A 13,029-nucleotide genomic window follows, 5' to 3' on the forward strand; every position below is an offset into this window, starting at 1 on the left:
GAAGTGTATTGTTACATTATTTGTCACAGTGTTGAAATGTTATCGTCATATTGCTCAGCCCTAATTCCCAGCCTGTGAACGATCCGAAGCGTGGCTGCTGGAATTCTGTGCTTTAAGATACGGAACACAGTCAGAGTCACAAAGCGAGAAATTCTACACGATTGAAAAACGCCCTCTATTTAAACATGTGGCCTCTTATTTAGATTTGACAGGATGTGTGCTGTTATCTGGGACACTGTTTGCTGTTGTGGAAATGAGTCAAACTCTTCGACACGCCCCCGTCCCTGACTTCCTGAAGTGAAGTGAGAAGCTGATTGTGCTGAGCGCAAGATTAGAAAACGTACGAGAGACTTACGACGTGCCGCGGTACAGCTGCTCTACTGCTCTGCCGTGTTAAAGCACTGCAGTGCCTCATTAGAGCTGTGTAATGAGGCTGGAAACAAACGGGCATCCTGATTCTTTCCACTCTCCACAGAGACCACTTCTCATCCTTCGTCTATTCCTCCCTTCTTTCTGCAGTTCATCTTTCACTCACAGAGCCGGGATGGCGACTAGCCATGCGCCGAGAGAACTAGTTGTGACAGAGGGAGAGGCTAAATTTCAAGCAGAGTACCAGTGTTTATTTTCATGTAGTTGTTGATTTTGTTTTAGCTTTGTGCATGATCAGGTATTCATTATGTCCTACGTCCAGAAGTCAGGGAGGGAAATGTTATTTATTTATTTTTTCTTCTCAAAAACAAGAAAAAACACGAGTCTGGTAAAAGTTTTAATGCAGAGAGCAGATTGTAGAGAAGTTAGAGATGTGTATCAGGACCGTCTCCAAAGCTCCGATTTTTACTCTCATGCCAGCAGGACAAAAAAGATTCCCTGTAACGTTCAGTACAACTTTATCTATCTATCCTATCTATCTATCTATCTATCTATCTATCCATCCATCCATCCATCCATTTCATGCAGTGTGGGCACATTTTTGGGCAGTCAATTTAAGGCTCTTTTTTTACGTTTTATTGTAAAATATAAAATGCTAATCACCTCCAAATCACTTAAGTGCATTACTGTAAATTAATATAAACCTCTCCAGACTATTTGTCGTTCTCAATCGTTACTAACTTTCTACATAAAATAAAAGAAAGTGAAAATGTTTTTGTGCCAGACTCCACTGATCACCAGAGATTAGAGGAGGGAGGAGGAAAAAAACACTTCGTTTTTTATTACTAAACCTAGTTTAAATTACTGTTGTTTTTGGGATTTTTTTTTTTTTTTTTTTCATACTGTTTTAGCCTTTTTTTTTGTTATTTACAGTCCATTTACTTTTTGATAAAAGTAATATTTAGACAGAATCAAAATTCATACATCATGCAGTTTTAAGATAAAAAAGAGAAAATATAAAAGAATCTGGATATGCATAGAAATAATTTGTGCATGAAAGGGTTAAAGTCTTAAACTAAGACGGACACCCAAAGTACCAGAAGCTTTCTGGTAAATGTAGCTTTAACGCTTTGAAGTCTCAGCTTGTTAGTTAGTTCTTCATCTTGAACAGTAGTGTAGTATTTTGATTATTCAGTACTTCCAGTGAAGCTAACAGAAGCTGTGTTTAAGAGACTAAGGAATGCACGTCTGAGTCTGTGTGTGATGGATTTAAATTAGTGATTTTATAAACTAGGGTGTTTGGATTTGTTGTTCCGTACAGTTTGAGGCTATCTTTGGCTTTTTATTTTTCTGTCACGCAACACTGAATAAGCACAATTTTGATTCATTATCGGCTCCTGCACTTTGTATGCTTTATCTCTTCATTCAAACATAATGCCCTCGGAACCGCTCGCGCTTTTGCTGCGCCCAACCAAATTTCCATTAGTTGCTGGGAAACAACACATTATAATTCTTAGGCCTTCATCCTTAACCAGCCGAGGCGTTCTCTCTGTCTCTCTCTCTCTCTCTCTCTGTGGGCCTGTGCCACTAAACAGAGAAGTGTTGCACCTATCCGCCGCATGCTGCCGGTATTAAGCTGACTCTGGCGCCCTCCGCAGGTACGCATGGCCCTGAAGAAAGCTGAGAAAGAGCTGGAGTCGCGGAGCAGCTGGTCTCCGCCTGAAGCTCTGCAGAAATGGCTGCAGCTCACACACGAGGTGGAGGTGCAGTACTACAACATCAAGAAGCAGAACGCCGAGAAACAGCTGCTAGTCGCCAAAGAGGGGGTTAGTATTCCACAGACTTTCCCGTTCCACGGTCAGAGTGCAAATGTTTACATACCCTTAATTCATCAATCATGAAAGCAGCGAGACTTTTAATGAGTTTCTAGACAATTTAGATAAAGATAATAGTATGATGAGATTATAGTCAATCAGAATATTTCTGAATGTGATATAAATGTGACCCTTTTTGTTGTCGTCGTTGTTATTAGAATTATTATTATTATAATAATTCATTCATTCCCATGCCTGTTCCCTTGTAATTTATTTGTTTCCTAGGGTGATTATTATAATAATTCTTATTATAATAATAATTCTTCGCCTTCTAATAAATTTATAGGAAATCTGGCATTTATTCTTTTTATTTTTTTGCGATTCACTGGTAAATTTTCTTTTTTTTTTTTTTTCATTGCGAATCACTGGCAGCTTTTTTATTTATTTTATTATGCATTTTTTTATTGTTAATGACTGAGAGAGTTTTTATAATAATTATTATTATAAATATTGGTTATTATTGGTTTATTGTGAATCACGTTACATTTTTTTAAAAATTATTTTTATTATAAGTTTTTTTGTTTTTATTGTGAATGACAGGGGGTATATTATTATTATTATTATTATTATTATTATTATTATTATTATTATTATTATTATTATTATTATTATTATTATTATTATTATTATTATTATTATTATTATTATTATTATTATTATTATTATATTTTTTATTGTTATTACTGAAGTGAATTACTGACATTACTGATTTTTTAAACTTTTGTCTCCAGCGCTATTAAATTTATATTCGTTGTTTTAGGTCATGTAAGAGCAGTTTTTTTTTTCTGATTTCCATTGACTCTCAGCCTAGACTAATTTTTAATAATGTAGGTTTTAATGAGTTTTCAATAACAAAACCCCGTTTGATTTCCATCACTAAGTCTGACTGCTTTTAATCAGAGCGAAATGTAACGGCGTAAATGTAACTCTGTCTCATTCCCAGGCGGAGAAAATAAAAAAGAAGAGGAACACGCTGTTCGGGACGTTTCACGTGGCACACAGCTCCTCACTAGATGATGTGGATCACAAAATCCTGGCCGCTAAGTGAGGCAGCGCTCATATTTACACCATGTTCACGATTTTTATTTCAAACACGACGGCACTGTTACCGACTCAAGGACAATCACTTCTCTAAATTCCCACTCACGTGTTTCAACTTGCTTACTTCTTTGTTTTTTTTATTTATTATTTTCACTTAAAATGACTTGAGACTGGTCTTCATGGATTTATATACAGTATTTGAAGGATTGTAAGCTTATAATGTAGAATGTATAACAAGCTTTTTTTTTTCGACAGTAAAACATTTTATAATGTATTTTATAAATAAGAGAAAATTACATACTGCCAGCCATGTTAAAGAAACTCTTTGAACTAATTATAATGGATTAAAATGATTTGCACTATAGTTAACTAAATCCCTCTCTCTTTCTGCCTCTCTTCTGTCTCTCTCACTCACATACTCTCTGTCTCTCTTTCACTCTCTCTCTCTGTCTCACTGTCTCTCTTGCTCTCTTTGTTTCTTTCTGTCTCTCCCTCTGCCTCTCACTTTCTTTTTTCTGTCTTTCTCACTCTTTTTTTATCTCTCTCTCTCTTTCTGTCTGCGTGCCTCTCTTTCTCTGCCTCTGTCTCTTCCTGCCTGCCTCTCTCTCTCTCACTCATTCTGCCTGCCTGCCTCTCTCTCGCTGCCTACCTGCCCCTCTCTCTCTCTCTCTCTCTCTCTCTCTCTCTCTCTCACTCTGCCTACCTGCCTCTCTCTCTCTTGCTCTCTCTCTCACACTCTCTCTCTCTCTCTCTCTCTCTCTCGCTCTCTCTCTCTCTCTCACTCACTCTGCCTACCTGGCTCTCTCTCTCTCTCTCTCTCTCTCTCTCACACTCTCTCTCTCTCTCTCTCTCTCTCTCTCTCGCTCTCTCTCTCTCTCACTCACTCTGCCTACCTGGCTCTCTCTCTCTCTCTCTCTCTCTCTCTCTCTCTCACACTCTCTCTCTCTCTCTCTCGCTCTCTCTCTCTCGCTCTCACTCACTCTGCCTGCCTGGCTCTCTACTTGCCTGCCTCTCTCTCTGCCTGCCTGCCTCTCTCTCTCTCTCTCTCTCTCTCTCTCTCTCTCTCTCAGGCAGGCTCTGGCAGAGGTAACAGCTGCTTTGCGAGAGCGGCTGCACCGGTGGCAGCAGATCGAGATGCTGACAGGTTTCACAGTCGTGAATAATCCGGGTCTGCCCTCGCTGGCCTCCGCCCTCAACCTCGACCCCAGCTTCATGGGCGGCCGCGCCACGCCGCAGCCCTTTATCATGTCGGAAGACATGGACGACATGGACGAGGACATCGTGGCACCCGGACCTCTGCAATGTAAGGACTTGCCGGACTCGAACGGGTCCAAGACTCGGTCCATTAAGGGCTCACAGAGACAAAGTAAGAGCCTGCTGCTTAAATCTAAAAAACCCTCCTTCTGACCGGGAGAGCTGTTCCATGCACATGTCAGAATATCAGTTCTGTTTATGAAGAGACGCAGGGATGTGGGCTCGTAATGTGAAACATAACTCTTACTGTGTGTAAGCACAAAGCTGTGTTTGCTTTCTGTCTGGTGGAATGGGGTTTTTGGACTTCAGGTGCTGTGCAAGGTTTTCCTTATAATGCTTTTGTCACTTTTTTTGGAAATGACACTTCAGAATACATGAATGATGACACAGAATCTTTGTTTTTTTTTTTTTTTCTTTTTTCAGTACGTCTACAGTATTAATCTGAGGCTTGATAGTCTCTGCATCGTTGAAAAAGACCATTCCATTTTATATTTGTAGACCTTTTTTAATTATTCTGGGCATTTAATTTAATCTAAGGACGCTTTCACATCTGTTAGTCCGTTTGTTAGTTCTAATCGACGTGAAATTAGTGTTTTTTGATTTGTTAGCTACTTGGATTGGTTTGTGTGTATGTATGTGTGGTTTTAATTGTGTATATGTAGGCCTACGCTATAGATTTCAGGATGTGCTGCGGCAGGTAGTATTTATATTTTAAAATTGCCAATACATCAGTAATCATTGGGAAAATTTCCAGATTATCGATACGTGAAAAAGGTATCAATCCCAAGCCTGCAGATCACCTGAGCACAGAGAAAACAGAGCTGACGCTAAAGAAATGATTAGATATTTACATGAATAATTAGTTATGCATCCAGCGTTTACTTTCTCTTTTTGTTCAAACACACTGCATTCCTGCAGCGCTACAGCTCTGTCCTTTGGCTCAGTTTAGCAGCTAGCGTCTATAAAAAAAAAAATTCTGCAACCCAAAACACATGGCATGCTTGATTCGTTTCCTGTAACCGAGTCGATTCAGAGTCGATTCACTTTCTCAGAGTTCACTTGGAAGTGGGCCAAGACCATGTCGCCCAGGCGCTCTCAGACTGAACCCGAGTGTGACTGCTGTGTTCTCGCCTTTATAAAGAACCGCACCGATGTATAGAACACACCAGGGTTCTTTCAAACGGACTAAACAATGCCTTTGTGAAAGCACCCTTAACATCTCAATTTTTTAGGGTCCTAGACTTCAGGCTTGATATTTTGTATTGTAAACTTATTTTATAGATCATTCCAAAGTGATTTAACTGCCTTACGTTTTAAATATGTAGTAATATAATATAATATAATATAATTGCAACGATATTAGCACCTGTTAGCATATTCACGCTCTTGCCGGAAACCAGGTCCACTGCGAAAAGCACACTGGTTCCTATTTATTGTATGTTATTTGTCAAACTTTGTAACTCAGCCTCTAGTAGGAGCCCCAGTTTTTAACAGCCGTTCCCTTTTCATACTCTACTCGCCCAACCTTCCGGATGCCTCCCTGTTTATGGACCCATGAGTGAGTGACCTACGGTCTTTAATTTTGGTTCTCATCACCTTTCCACACGCCCCACTTTCTCTTTCTTTCACCCACCGCAAACCACGTACACCTCAGTGATGAGAAATTAAATACATTAACATTATGCTGCTGTTAAATGGCTGATCTGTCTCTGCAACTGTCCTGTTATGAATTTACTACAAAGACAGTACATGTACTTTAGGGCTGTCAAAGGAAATTTCACTCTTTATATTCTCAAATGTTTTCATACCACAGCGGTGTTGAATTTCTCTGGTAACTTGGACAGGGACTTGTATGGCAGATGCTTCACATAAACGGATTAAAAAAACGTGTGTAATCGTTAATATAATAAGTTTTCTGTAAGGAAATGTTTATTTAGCATTTATGGAAGGAGTCTCCAATGTCAGTGCTTTGTAACAGGCGGAAGTAAAGCTGTAACTTTACGTCTTAATGACAAAGTCTTCAGGACAGAGTTGTTTACGGTTTGTGTTTTATTAGAAACGTGACAAGCTGCGTTTTTTTTTTATTTTTTTATTTTTTGGTATTCTTAACTTTAAGAGAGAGTAAAAGGCTAGTGAGGGAACGACTGTTTAAAGCTGTGATAACGTTAAGCGAGAGCAGGAACTAACTTGTTTCATGAACATTAAATGTAACTGTAAATGGAGAAAACGTATGATGTGTCATTTTGTAATTAATACAAATTGCTGTGCTATAAGGGGAATAAACCACTTGGGGATGTGCTGTTACAGGAAAATGATCAACTTCAAGGTGGTAACAGTGACTTTGCTTCATCACATGAAGCAGCACTTCATTGTTGATCATTTTCCTATAACAGCATGACACGCCTGTTCTACTGAAACTCTTGAATTACTTTCTGAAAACTTGTGGCTAACAAACTCTTGGTCTCACATGATGCAGGAAAAGCGCTCTAAAGGAATGCATGTAATTTTTTTCAATTGTTCATCAGCAGTTTTAATTAAAATAACTGATACAAGGATGTATCTTAATTTTTTTATGACACAAATAGAAATTAAGATGTTTATGATTTAACTTCCTCATGATTTATTTGTCTTAGAAAACACAAATGAATGAGAGAGAATTAATATTTGAATGGCTCTTTTGACAGCCCTGGTGTACTCGTTACTTAAGGATTCAGGATTTGCTAAGATTACTGGTGCAACCTAATAAACATTTACAGTCTGAATTGTACATCTCAGATTTTAATGCAGTGTCTCTAACGGGTATTTTAATGTAAATGTAAAGCGAACCAGTTTAACATCAGTCATTCGTCAGGTTAATATCTCTAATTCCTTGTGGAGAAAGACAGTTGCTGTATTGCTGTGATCAGTGTTTGTTCTCCTGATAAAGCAGCTGTATCTCACCCTCCCACCTGCACTCTTTACCTCCAAACACCTGAGTCTTGAGTTACACCTGAACTTCCTGCTTAACCACGCCTCCTGACACCAATCTTTCTTTCTTTTTTCTTTTTTTTTTTCCTGCTGTGCTTAAATACCTGTGTAACATGTGGTGTTCTGTGTCCACAGCTCCCAGTATGATGTCTCTTCGCCAGAGGCACATTGACCCGCAGCTGGCCATGGGCTCTCAGAGGTTGGTAGAGAGCAGCCACGCAGCCGGAGGGCATCAGGGGGAGGGCAGTTCCTACCCGCCGCCATGGCCCAGGCCCAACCTGCGCCAGTCTCACGGGCAGGTTGACACGCTGGGCCTCGCTGTCTCGCACCCCTCCATTTTCTGCGCCTCTTCTCCTCACTATTCCCCCTCCTCCTCCTCCTCCTTCTCGTCTTCTGCTCCTCATTCCTCCTTCTATCACTCGTCTTTCCAGCCAATGGACCCCATCCCAGACTCTCCCCCTCGTCGCAGTAGAAGCTATGGGTATTCGTGTGTTTGTGTTTGTGCACCTTGCCTGGCATGAAAGTAGTGCGGTTCACAAAGCTCCTATCTTTTAACCAACCTTTTCTGAACTCATCCCATTTTCTTGTCTTCTAGCCATTCCAGCAAGCATCACGCATGTGTGTTGATCTCTTTCGTAAGGTTTTCGCTCTTTATTAGCATGTCTCACACACACACACACACACACATGGTGTCTTGCTCTCTGCTTGCTCAACTTTTATAACACTGCCAGAGATGCCAACATTTACAGTTTAGCCTTGGCATTTACAGTATCTGATTTGTTGCTACGGCCATACGGGAGACACCTGAAAACTACACTTTTCGCCAAAACGTGAATGAAATTTGCCTTGCGGAAAAGCTATTTCACCGACGCAGGACGTGAAAGACTCGCTTTCACTTCACGGCAACTTTGTCTAGGTGAACTTCATCCGTTGAGTTCACGAGCCTCGCTTTTGTGAAGCAATAGAAATCGAGATGGCGTGGCCGTGGTCTCTGCTGGGTTAAAAGCACAAGGCACAATGTGCCGTTCATCGTTTATGCCATTAGTGTGGAGTTATTTCGTACACCGACATACACTAGGAGGTTTTGTGGTAAATGTGTTTTCTCTCTCTGCCTTCTAGGATTCTCTTAGCAATGTTGGCACCTCTGCACTGGTTTTTGTTCACTTACCTCAGCTTGACTGACTTCCTAATGTTTGCTCTAAATGACTGAATACTGGATGATGATCTTTTTTCCTAGCCATTTCTGTTAACGTCTTGAGTTTTACACCTGTTGAAACAGAATTGCAGGAAGTGAATGAACACTGATGGACTAATCTATTCCCGATGATCTCACTGCATTAACAAATCTTTCTCCTCAGGGATTTGAATCGCTCCGATTCGGACTCCTCCCTGTCCGTATCTCAGACCAGCGAACAGCTGCGCCTGTCATTGAGCTCCAAGACTCCTCCCATGAAGCCCACGTCTCTCCTCCACGGTTCCTACTCGCGCTCCGAGGAGTCTGCTCCCTTCCACACCCCCAACGGAGGAAACAGAGTCGCTGACTCGGGTGGCTCTCCTGACGGAGGCTCCGACAGCCCCATCCTGATGAAAAAGATCTACGGCATGGGGAAGTCAGCAAGCATGAGCGAGATCCACGGCTCCATGTCGGAATCGTCACGCTCCTTAAGCCCGAACTCGACCGAGCCGGACACGCCGTCTCCTACAGCGCTTCCTGGGATAGCGGCGATGAAGAGCGGGAGCCGCCTCCCTCAGATCTCGTCGAAGAAAAGCCCGCTGGAGGAAGACAGCGGCTCCACAGGCGAAGACACTGACTCCACGAGCCGCAAGAAACACACCCCGTTCAAGATCTTCAAGAAGCAGAAGAAGTAATGAGGGTTTAGATACACACTGCTCAAAAGGATGCATCTGTACTCCATTATTACAATGGATGTCCCGATTATTTATGTAGTGGCACACGCAAATGCCTTGGCGAGGATTTTGTAGGTACTTCTCATAGGGGACTTCAGGAGGTGTTCTTGTTATTTTTATTCCTCTCTTTCTCAGTCGTTTTGTTTTTCTTCAGAGGATTTAACTCCAGGATGTCAGTGGGACGTGGGAATGTAAAGTTATTTATTCTACAGCAGGCAATGCCACATTGTTTCTCCCCAGACTCTTGCTGTTCTCCTTGTACCCTCCTGATCGGCTTGCATGTCTTGGCTGAAATTTTCGAATGCTCTTAAGTGTTTGCTTGGTTCTCGTTTCCTGCAGCTTGAACACACATTATCAGGTGTTCTCTTTCTGATAGCCCACTTTGTGTTTTTGTTGTTTTGTTCTTTTGTCCTGGGAAATTTTAATTAATGGACGTTTTAAAGCAGTGTGTGTGATCAGTGCTAGTCATAGGCCAGGGGAGCAAAAAAATAAAATAATAAGATAAGGGCTGAATCATGTTTGTGAAATCCTCCTTAAATCTGTTGCACTACTGCTGAATGTTAGCGAATTGGTTTTGCAGTAATTAAAAGAGTACCTCTTATGTCAGGGGTTTCCGAGTCGTGGAATAGAGACGGATATGAAAAGTGTAAATGGTCTTGATCATTCCAGCTCATCTTAAAGGACCATGTGCGCTGTGGGTTGTGCTTAAATGCACCACATGACTGTGCTTGGTAGTGATTTGTGATTTTTCTCTACCGTGGATTGAAAGAGGTTTTGGACTGTCGATTATTTTTGACAGTCTAAATGAGTGTTAAAGCTGAATCCATGCCTTGTAGACTAGATCTAAATATATCCCTAAAGTGTCTTGTACTTTGACGCCGGCCATCTAAAGGCAGAGAAACTAACATTGTTAAAAATATTAAAGTTCCACCTTATGTATTTAAAAACGACAAAGTGCCAAACCAAAGATGGACTCCACCAAATTATATAGTTGGTTAAAACTGGTGTGATTATAAGTTAGTCTGATTCTAATAGCTCTAAGTCAGAGGTTTTCTCAACACTTTGCTTAAACTTGGTGTTCATAAGGCTGTGTAGCACCTATGTAATCCCTGTGACAACTGAAACAAACTTAGATTTATACATCATTTATAAAAGCTAACTCCAACAGGTGTCTCCTGGTATAACGTTTGGTATCGTCTGTTATCAAGCTTGTGTATTGTTGACATTATTAGAGATAAGCTGTTATAAAGATGATAAAGTTGTCACGAAACTTTGACTTTAGTAACATTGACACAAGAAAGCACTGGCTGTCTCAAAGCTGAGTTAGTTAGTGAGATGTTAGCTGTCATAAAGATGATAAAGTTGACATAAGGTATCCGCTGTTATGAACTTGACATTGAGGTGTCGTCTGTCATAAAGTTGACATAATGGGAGGTGAGCTATTGTAAAGAAGAAAGGTGACATTAGGTGTCACTGCTATAAAGTTGACTTAATGAGGTGTCAGCTGTTGTAATGTTGACAACGCTGACATAACAAGGTATTAACTGCTTATAAAGATGACAGTGTGACATAAGGTGTCATGTGTTATAAAGTTGACACACTGTAGAGAAGTTGACATAACCAGGTGCCTCTGTTATGAAGTTGACAGGGAGGTGTTGGCTGTTATAGAGATGACATAACACACAAAACAAGTTACGTCGATGACGTACATTTGTTGACATAAACCTGTTATGCCATTCATGTTATGACTCTGTAGCTCTGTGTACGTCTGTTATGGCATACACATGATGCTATGTCAAGTGAGGTTAAGTGAATCTCATATTTCTGCTTAGATGATGTTTATGAATAGTTGACGTAAGGGCATTGACATAAGACTGTAATGACTGGATTACGAATATTTTCTCTGTCACTTAAGTAAGTTTATTTACATTCTTACTTATATATATTTTTTTTAATTAGAGTTTTGATCTTTGACATCAGTCAGTTGTTATAACAGTCCAAAGTCAGCCACGACACTCCAATTCACATGACTTGGGTGTCAGTCAGACTGACAGCAGAATTGACTAAGCTGCTCTTTATGACAGCTGATATCAGTTGGAAGAAGCCTTCATAAATGTTTTTTTAGGGTTTATTTATTTAGTTGTTATGAAAGGCCTACGTAGGTTTTATATATCTCTATGAACACCATCCTTAAGTCAAGTGTTCCCAAGGTTTGTTTACATGAAATCCTGTTTAAAAAAATTGCCAGCTGATGCAGATTTTTAAATTGTGATTGTTTATAGTTCTCCTTTACCATGTCTAGTGTCTACATGTCTCTGAGCTCATCACCGAGGCAGCTTCAAGGAGGACTAGAAATGATTTTGATGCTAAATTCAGTTCTCAGCTCTGGCACACGGAACATCGGCACTATGCAGTTTTTTTCCCCCGCAGAACCCTAGACATTTTACTGACCGCTATATTGTTCACATATTTGTTTCCCCCGAGTCCTGGACTAACCAAAGCAAGCGCTGCACGAGACACCAGCTTCTCAGCCGTGGACTTCTTGGTGGAAAACAGGAACTTTTTTTTTTTTTTCTCCCAACTGTGAAAGATGGTACGGTTGTAAAAGTCTACATAACAAATGTATATCAGTCTAAAACAGGAATGCACTCTTGATCAAATGTGTCCATGCATCATTTGTACCTCTTTGCACGAAGAAGCTGTAAAATGACTTTCTGCTGTTGGTGAGTGAGCGAGTGTGTGTACGTGTGCGTCTCATTTCAGTAAACAGCACTTCATTTCTGCATTGATGCATGTTACGTACCTGCTGCAATACCGGTTCACAGACACGAGGAGCGTTCCCGACTCCTGGTTACACCCCAGCGATTTCCTACTTTAATGTCTCCCTTTGAGCTTCTATTTATGGTTATATACATTTGTACAGAAAGCAAAGGCGGGGGAATATTTTGCATCATCTGTAGTGTTGAGGACTGTAGTCCAGGTCTTGGGAATTTTATGGCACTCATGCATGAAAGCAATAAACGGTTTTAAAGAAAAAGGTTGTTTATCTTGTTCCTCTGTTGAATGTGCAAAGAAATGTAAGGATGATGTTAAGTAAGACTTAATATCAGAGGGCTGATATGACTGTCTATCTTTATGAAGTTGCATATGACTGCTGTTTTTAAAATTCCATGAATTTTGACTAGTAAAAATTTAAGACTAAATTTAAAGACTAGATTAAACTAATCATCCTAAGAGGTCTACATGTCCATAAATAATTTTAATTACTAGTAATTAGGGATGCACTGGAACTTGGGCTACCAAAAATTTTAGGCTGAAAATGGCTTTAAAAAAAAGAAAGAAACCAAAATGTTTAACTGAAGAAAAATAAAATTTCAAATCTAGCACTTCACAAATAATTATTTGTTTCCTTTGCTTGGTCAGAATAGATGTGTTGATGAAATGATGAAAATGTTGGCAGTGTTTAAAAATTTCACGGTTTCTACAGGGGACATTAGACAAGGAATTTGTAATCTCTCTTCATGCCAAGTATCAAAAGCAAGTACAACACCCAAGGACTTCTGCACTACTTGATGGACCGCTCGCTTGAAAACGGAAGCAACACGGAAGCAAAAAG

The 13,029-nt window shown here is 40.2% G+C and overlaps 1 protein-coding gene across 2 annotated transcripts in view; it reads left to right on the plus strand.

The window, feature by feature from the left end:
* Positions 1-12,450, plus strand: part of stim1a (stromal interaction molecule 1a) — a 56,854-nt gene extending 44,404 nt beyond the window's left edge. The window contains exons 9-13 of one of the 2 annotated variants that reach the window (XM_026934762.3): positions 2,028-2,195; positions 3,187-3,287; positions 4,355-4,587; positions 7,641-7,986; positions 8,864-12,450. In XM_026934762.3, the coding sequence (XP_026790563.3) occupies positions 2,028-2,195; positions 3,187-3,287; positions 4,355-4,587; positions 7,641-7,986; positions 8,864-9,374 (1,359 nt within the window). In that variant the 3' untranslated portion in view covers positions 9,375-12,450. The remainder of the gene's footprint in view (positions 1-2,027; positions 2,196-3,186; positions 3,288-4,354; positions 4,588-7,640; positions 7,987-8,863) is intronic. The other variant, XM_026934763.3, reaches the window with a different exon arrangement.
* The last annotated feature ends 579 nt before the right edge of the window (positions 12,451-13,029 follow it).

The sequence above is a fragment of the Pangasianodon hypophthalmus genome, chromosome 14 (assembly GCF_027358585.1).
Source record: "Pangasianodon hypophthalmus isolate fPanHyp1 chromosome 14, fPanHyp1.pri, whole genome shotgun sequence".
Lineage (NCBI taxonomy): Eukaryota > Metazoa > Chordata > Actinopteri > Siluriformes > Pangasiidae > Pangasianodon > Pangasianodon hypophthalmus.